Here is a 7,998-nt window from a genome sequence, read left to right on the forward strand (position 1 = left end):
GAGAGAGGGGAGAGAGGGGAGAGAGGGGAGAGAGGGGAGAGAGGGGAGAGAGGGGAAAGAGAGGGGAGAGTCTCCTTCAAGGGCACACCCGTTGACTTAAACCTCCAGCCTCCCATTAGACTGTGCCATTTACAGGTTTCATTACAAGGGCTGTGGACTAACTAGTTACCACATGGCTTATCAAGACATTGCAAATGCAGAACATTAAAGACAGTAGTTACACAATCATCATATGCCTAAGGCAGGAGACCAGGAGTCACTCCACCTAGTTGCCACCCAGGCTCTGCTGGAGTGTTGAAAAAGATTTTTTGTGTTATTTATTTATTAAAAGTTGGTTTCAGTGATGAGACTCCATATGTTTTTAAACAGGTAAATAAAAGAAAAGGAAGGAATGCTTGCATGAAGCTCTCAATAAATACCAGAATAGTTAGTAACTAACGTTTGGAGGAATGGAGGGAATGTGTTCTCAGGAAGGTTCAGTATGGAGATTTGGACAATGTGCTGACACAGATATGTGTTACACACCAAGGTTCTGTGAGGGTTTCCTCCTCATCTGCCACCTCAATATTCCTGGACATTTACTGATTTTTGGATAAAGTATAGGCCATGATATAATACCTATGTGCAAGAAATTAAAAACATGACAGAATTAAAGCTTAGTTTCACTACAATTACTTCTCTATGCTTCAGTTTTTCCAGTGGTAAAATTGGAATAATAAATAAAGTTATGTTGAATACAAAATTTATTAACACAGTGGGCATGATGATGAAGGCCTGTAGCCCCAACCACTTCAAAGGCTGTGGTGGGAGGATCAAGAGTTCAAGGGCAGCCTAGATAATATTTAAAAACTCATCTCAATAAATTATACATGTATAACTTCATGTATGTGCAAATATATACGTACATATATAACATATGTGTAAATATTTTGTACACTCCCTGACACATTAAATGGCATCTAAATATATTTGTGGTAAATTTTGGGGAATTAAGTAACTGAAGGGTAATTTAAGGATTGTATAATTCCAAATATCAACCAAAATTCGGCTCATTTCCCAATAGACCACTAAATGAATTTCTGCAATCTATACATAAAGATTAGCTGTTGGCTTTCAGTTATTTTCCTTAATGAATCTACTTGAGGAAAGTCTTGAAGGGAAAATAAGCAGTCTCCAAGGGAAAGCTTCTTTTAAAGTAGAAAAGGTGGTGATACTAGGGGTTGGATTTCATTGGGAGTTCTGAGAGTTTTCCACTCAAACCGCTTTTCCTAGAATGTTCCTGTGGCTTTCCTGACCCTGTTCCCCATGGCGTCTTCTGTTTTCTAAGAACTTTCTGGACGACGATGTGCCCGCTACCTACAAGCAGCAAGACTATGGCAAAAATAACTTTATGTCGATTTTGTCCTCTCTGACTGAATCCTGACACCTTGCGTATTTTCGGAGAGCAGCCACTAATGGTTGGGTTAAGGACATGTCCGGCACGCCCACTAATGAAGTGTCCACTTTTCACGAGCCTCAGAGCATTCTGGGAAATATAGTTTCCTAAGGCCGAGAACGACGGCGGAGGCGCATGCGCGCTGAGAATTCCTTGGCCTCCTCCGGATAAGCGGCCGCGCTGGCACGCATTCTGCGGTCCGCGGGCAGAGGTTTCTGGGAGTTGTAGTCGCTGGCGGTGGGCGCCGTCGGTAAGGAGACGTAGCTTTCGGTGTGGTCCACTTCAGCAGTTGTATCCCGGCCGCGGTCGCAGTCAGTCAGCGTTTCTGTGCCCACCGCACTTCTCCTGAGATTGAGGAGAATTTCCCGTGGCCGGGCTTTTCCTGTCTCTGGTGGCTTCCTCGTGGCTCCGTGGTTCATTTCTGCCCCCACGTCCTTTCCCTCCTCGTCCGTCGCTCGAGCCTGGGTTTGGCGGGGACTCGCCCTCGGGAGACACAGGGCCGCGACTTCCTCAGACCCGGTCTCCGTGTCGCGGGGTGCGTTCGCACCCAGCCCCGACCCTACGGTCCCTCGGCAGCTACCCACAGCCTCGGACGCCCGCTCACGCTCCTTCTCCTTTATTTCTCCGCTGCAGGGATGGACGCTTCCTGGCGCCAGGTGGCCGCTGGCCGAGGCCGAGCCCGAGGACGGGCCACCGCAGTGCCCCTCTCAGGAAATGGAGTCCCTCTTGGCGGCGCGGGAGGAGGGCGAGCCAAAGGGTCTGGGGGCGCGGTGGCCCCAGGCCCGGGCCCCGGGGGAGCAGCGACTCTGGTCCCTGGGGGTCACAGGCAGCGCTCATCTGGAGGCGAAGCCCCACAGTCCCCGAGGGCCCACGGTGAGGATGGCTCAGGTGAGGATGGCTCAGGTCTCCCGCCCCACCAAACTCCCCAAGTCACTTCCCTAAGTCGTTGGCTGCCGGGGTTTGGGGGGTGGGGGCCCTCGAGGTCTCATTCACTTTTTAACTGCTCAGAGAGTTTAGTATCTGAGACCTTCACAGGTTCAGGCAGATTTTCATCTCATCTCTTCTATCCTCATTTTAATTGATACCGCCTTTGTTTCTTACCTTCCTGAATTGTGTGCAGCTGATTTGGTTAAAACTCCGTAAAGGGGTTGGCAGAGTTTGTTTTCTTTTCAAATCTAAAATGTTTAACATCTGTTGTAAATTATTAAATGCTTTCTCATCTTTGTGTATGGTAACAGCAAGCTAGGCTAAGGTCTCGGAATCCCATTTACAAAGAGACTGGGAACTGCATTCTTCATTAATTAACTCTACTTTCAAGACTAGTTGTTGATCTTTACAGGCTATCTGACTTTTTGGACCGTCTTAGACCCTGTCCCTGTCGCTTTGGTTGTTTTCGACTGATCCCTGTTCATAAATTCCAAGTCTTTCCATGATGTATATCAGGTGTTGCCACCATGGCTATGCCAATAGACTTCGTCCAAGATCTTGTTTTAGTGCAGCATTGAGAGTTTTTATACATAACTGTGCCTAGGTAAAAGAGAATGGTCCCTGAAAGCATTTGATGTTTGGGATGTATGTTTCAAAAGACGTTTAAAATTTTTAATTCTGATATTATAATATAATTGCATCATTTCTCTCTTCCTGCTAGGAGCAAAATTGAGCCTCTGCGTGGGGTTTCTCAGGGTAACTTGAAAGTTAGTTTTGCGTTGATTTTGCTTGCAATGGGTCAGTTTATCGTAGAGGTGCAGTGTACTATTTAGAGACCTATGAGCAAGTTGTTAAGTTTGCTTGGATTTTGTGGGTAGCAGGAAAGCAAGCATTCTCTATATGAACAGTTGACATTTGTGTTGAAGGAATAAGGTAAGAAGACTGCCTGGTCACTTTGTGTGTGACATTCCTCCAAATGATGCTAGGTACATATATTTACCAGAGTCTAAGTGTTTCTGTCATATCTTCCCAATTCAGCTTTTCTTAAGCCTCCCTTCTCACCCCCAGGGCTCGTTCCCAGAGATTAATGACATCCTTGTAATCTTGAGATGTCTTACAGCAGTCACTGCTTTTTTTCTGTGTTCTCAAAGATTTCTAAAGTAAGCATCATATACATTTTCTTCCATTTTTACCTGAAACAGTTTGGTTGATAGTCACCAATCAAATTAGCTTTGATAACAAAAGGAAAAAAATTCTTGAGGGAAATAAAGGGTAGAATATCAATTAAATACAGACATACCAACTAAAATGAGATTTATTTTGATGATCTCATCAGTCTGACATATGAAGTACGTTTTTAATTAATGATTTAAAATAGTAAATTTAAAATCCTCTTAATATGAGGACCAGGTGCATACAATTCAGTTAGCTTGTGAGTCTTTTCTTAAAATACCATTGCTGTCTATTGCACTTGTTAGCTGGAGTACAATTGCCAGGATTCTTACTCTCAAGAAGCTGGAAGTCTCGTTGGGAACATGTCCTGGGAAGTTATCTGGTTCTGTTTTGCATTATTGTGTAATTAATTAACAATGAGAAGTACAGAGTGTTCTAGAAATGAGAAGCTCTAACTCAAACGTTATTTAGCATCCTTTTTCTGGATAATAGAAGAACAATTCAATATCATTTTACATTTTTTTTTGGAATGAAATTGTTAGAAGTGTGTTTTTTGTGTTAATATTTTGTGTGACCACAAAAGTGTCAGTTTCATCTTGAAGGCTAGACAGTTTTGAGCTTCCTAAGACGCAGCTAGTAAGCTCAGTAGATAAACCATGGATATTATCACTGTTAAGGTTTTGTGGGCTGGACTGAGTTCCCGAGGCTGGTTTGAAGAAGCACTGCCTCCTGTCATTCTGGTGTGCGTCCACTGAGTATGTTCCCCCATTTCATAAAAGTCATACTGTCTAATGTATTTTAGTGATTTTTATTATTTACTTATTTTTGAGACATAGTAAGACTATCTCATTATGTAGCTAACCCTGGCTGGCCTTGAACTCAGAAATCCACCTACTTCTGTCTGTTAAGTGGTTTGTATAATTTTTTTTTTTTGACTATTATGTAGCTTTGGCTGTCCTGGAACTCTCTATATAGACCATGCTGACCTTAGAGGTCCACCCGCCTCTGCCTCTGGAATGCTGGGATTTAGAGGCATGTGCCCCATGCATGGCTTGTACAGTGTGATTTAACATCTCATTTCCGTTTAATTTTTTTTTTTTTGTTACTATGTTTGAGACTGATCCTGAAGTGTTCAGCACCATTACTATATTTTAGAATGTGTCATTAGTTTGTAGTCTCTGTGTCTATAGCACTTGATTCTTCTGGGTAGGTTACTGCTGAAGTTAGTGTTTATTGTGTTGTTTTCTTTGGTTCTGTGGTAAGAAATCAGATTTTTCTCCCCTCACAATTTGTAAGAAGATAGGATATTCTAAGGGTGACTTTCAAATGTGTGCTTAAAATTGATAGAGTAGTCAACTGAACTGGAGTCTCGATAACTGCCCCCCCCCAAAAAAAAGAGGTGCCATTCTACACCCTGCCATGGTTTGTGAGGACACTGATTTGCAGAAATGAAGCTTTTTTTTGTTTGTCCAGCAGAGCTAATGTCCCAGCAGAAATTTGAGGAGATCAAGAAGGCCAATCAAGCTGCAGCTAGAAAGTTCATGGAGGAACACTACAGCTCTTCCTCTGAAGAAGAAGGGGATGAAGACTTTGAAGGAAAACGGGGGAAAATTGTTGCTAATACATTCATAACATACACTACTCACACAGGTATTATTTTACTGATTGGGACATTTTCACTATAAGTGAGATATTTCTGATGTTGTTTAGTTATAATTTACTATACAGGATCACTTTTAGTGTGGTCATCTTGTGAAGCTGAGGACATTTTGGTTTTTAAATTATATGTTAATACTAATGTTATATGTTGTTAATACTAATCTTTATATAAAGTAGATTACATGGCAAGCGTCCTTTACAACCCTAACTCCCAGAGAAATAGGAAGGTAGGTGGTTATTGGCTGCAATTCTGTTGGGCCACAAGGCTTTCAGAGACCCCTTCAAGATAGTCTCCATTTTCTTCTCTTTTTTTTATCACATTAAAATTGCCTTAAAGTCTACTTCGTTTCTTGACTTTATTATTGTAGTGTCGTATCTTACTTTTGATTTGCATAGTTTTTAAAAAATTAAATCTTTAAAAGTCTGATGTGGATATTCATTATCTGTTGTATGTGTTTGGGTTGTGTTTAAAGTATGCCCCCTCCTTATATTCTTAGTTTCTAAATTTTATACTCATGTCATTAGAAACATTAACATTTCTCAGTTCTTTTATAGATATATTTCATGCTGTTTATATAGTCTTATGTTAGTTACTATATGCTTATAGTCTCAATTAGTTCTTTAAAATCTTGTTGGAGCTAGAAAAAAAAACCCAGAAAATTTCTAGGAAATGGCTCTTCATAGGAGAGAAGATTCTCCTAAAATTGCACCATTAGTAAATGGCCTAAAGTAGTAGTTGGCCTAAAGGTGATTTGCTCAGCTTTTGAGCTTTTATTGGGCTTGTTGTGTTTTCTGTGTAAATGCGAGGTGATTCTGAAGATGAGATGGCCGCTCTTGGGGGAAAATCAGGAGACTGGTTAAAAGGACATCTCACAAGCCAAATTAAGACTTGGACTTCAGCATTGCTTGTGTCCAATTAGTGTTTGACACATCGATTTTGACTCAGGCTTGCTTTCTTCTGTGAGACATGTCTAGTGGTAGTAAATGCTGTGAAGGGGTTGGAATGAAGTAGCACTGCCTGTCAGATAGTGTGAGCTGTCTACTGAGATGTCTAACATGTTTTGTATGCTTGAATATTAGAGATTTTCTACCATAGTTGGTTTTCCTTCTTTCACTGTCTTGTAAAAGGATTTCTTCTGTTTAAAAGCAAACAAACAAAACCTGTTTTCCTTTAGGTATAGGGTTTATATCATAATTCTACATCAGCTCTCCTTCGTTTGTCGCTGGTTTGTTCCTTAGTTATTACATAGTGCTTCACTGAGAACACGACTGCTAGTACAACAGGGTCAAGCATAGCTGCAGAGTTTGTATGTTAGGTAGAATGAAGGTAATTTTAGGATATTAGAGTTAGTAAGTCTTCAGGCTGACTCCTGTAGAGTGCTGCCATCCACACCCTAATGTATCTGACTTTTGTTGCTTTATGAGGTAACTGCATATACTGATGAAATTGCAAAGGTTGCTAGGCATTCTCTAAGAAATGTACTGTATCTCTTGAGGAATTAAGTTGAGCTAAAATGTCAAGCCTAACAAAATAAAAGCTGATGAAAGCAACTTTAAGGCTAGAGAATTTCCTGTTTCTGGATGACTTCCCAACTAGTAATCTTCAGTTTCATGGCTAAGAGGATCTTACTTCAACCATGCGAGGTAGAGGAAGGCAGCTGTCGTCTAACATAAGTAGTAGAAAGTAGTACCGTTTGCATGCTTTACAAGATTTTTTGTTTTGTTTTCTTCTCAAGCTGAGTTTTGTATCAAATACATTAATACTTTGATTCTTATTCCTGTATATTCTTTACTATGCATGTAATAAACTAAGGAAACTGGAAGCTATGTATTTTAATAAGTACCAGAATAATGAGATGGTGTCCATCTCTCACTGGTGAGTTGAGCACTTGTACATTCCCAAGAACCCCTCCCATTTTTCCGGTCTCAGGCTTTGCAGTTCTGTGATTCTCCTCTCTTCTTGTGTGGCTTTATTCTAAAGAGGATGTCGCCTTCAGTCACGTGCACATCACATCAGAAGACATGACTTTCCTTGTTCTCTTACCCTAGTAACACTCCAGTCCTCTGCCTCAGAAATGTATGAACAGAGTGGTACATACATGACATGAACGGAACCAAGTCTAATTGTTACCAAAGCCTTCTAGATTTTACTTGGTAAATTTTAAAAATATTTATTTATTTTTGAAACAGGGTCTCATCATGTAGCTCTGTCTGACCTAGAACTTGCTGTTTACTCCATGTTCACCTCCTTACTCAGCCTCCCTCTGCCTGATTTCTTCAGTATCCCCTTTTCTCCCTCTACATTGGCTTTACCTATTGCCGGCCCACATTACCTACATATGGCTACTGTTAACATTCAACAGAATTAAAACTGAGATACATTAGATAACTTCCCACAGTTCTAGCTGTTTGGTTTGCTCTAACTGCCTTCATCTGGTACGTTCTGCTCATTTCCAGTCTTGACCTCCTCAAACTCATGTTTCCTTACTTGCCACAGTGGTCATTTTAGAATATGTGACTTCCAGTGCCATGCTATCTATGTCTGCTGTGACATGCTATCTATGTCTGCTGTGACATGCTGTCTATGTCTACTGTGACATGCTGTCTATGTCTGCTGTGACATGCTATCTATGTCTACTGTGACATGCTGTCTATGATGTGGCATGCTATCTATGTCTGCTGTGACATGCTGTCTATGTCTGCTGTGACATGCTGTCTATGATGTGGGATGCTATGTCTGCTGTGACATGCTATCTATGTCTGCTGTGACATGCTATCTATGTCTGCTGTGACATGCTATCTGT

The 7,998-nt window shown here is 41.2% G+C and overlaps 1 protein-coding gene across 3 annotated transcripts in view; it reads left to right on the top strand.

Moving 5' to 3' along the window:
* Positions 1-1,678: 1,678 nt before the first annotated feature.
* Nfxl1 (nuclear transcription factor, X-box binding like 1) overlaps positions 1,679-7,998 on the top strand; it is a 44,665-nt gene continuing 38,345 nt past the window's right edge. The window contains exons 1-3 of one of the 3 annotated variants that reach the window (XM_028780799.1): positions 1,679-1,685; positions 2,069-2,323; positions 5,009-5,185. In XM_028780799.1, the coding sequence (XP_028636632.1) occupies positions 2,071-2,323; positions 5,009-5,185 (430 nt within the window). In that variant the 5' untranslated portion in view covers positions 1,679-1,685; positions 2,069-2,070. Of the gene's footprint in view, positions 1,686-1,719; positions 1,971-2,068; positions 2,324-5,008; positions 5,186-7,998 lie in introns of those variants that run through there. The other 2 variants (XM_028780798.1, XM_028780800.1) reach the window with 2 other exon arrangements.

This window comes from Grammomys surdaster, unplaced genomic scaffold (assembly GCF_004785775.1).
Source record: "Grammomys surdaster isolate TR1022 unplaced genomic scaffold, NIH_TR_1.0 372, whole genome shotgun sequence".
Lineage (NCBI taxonomy): Eukaryota > Metazoa > Chordata > Mammalia > Rodentia > Muridae > Grammomys > Grammomys surdaster.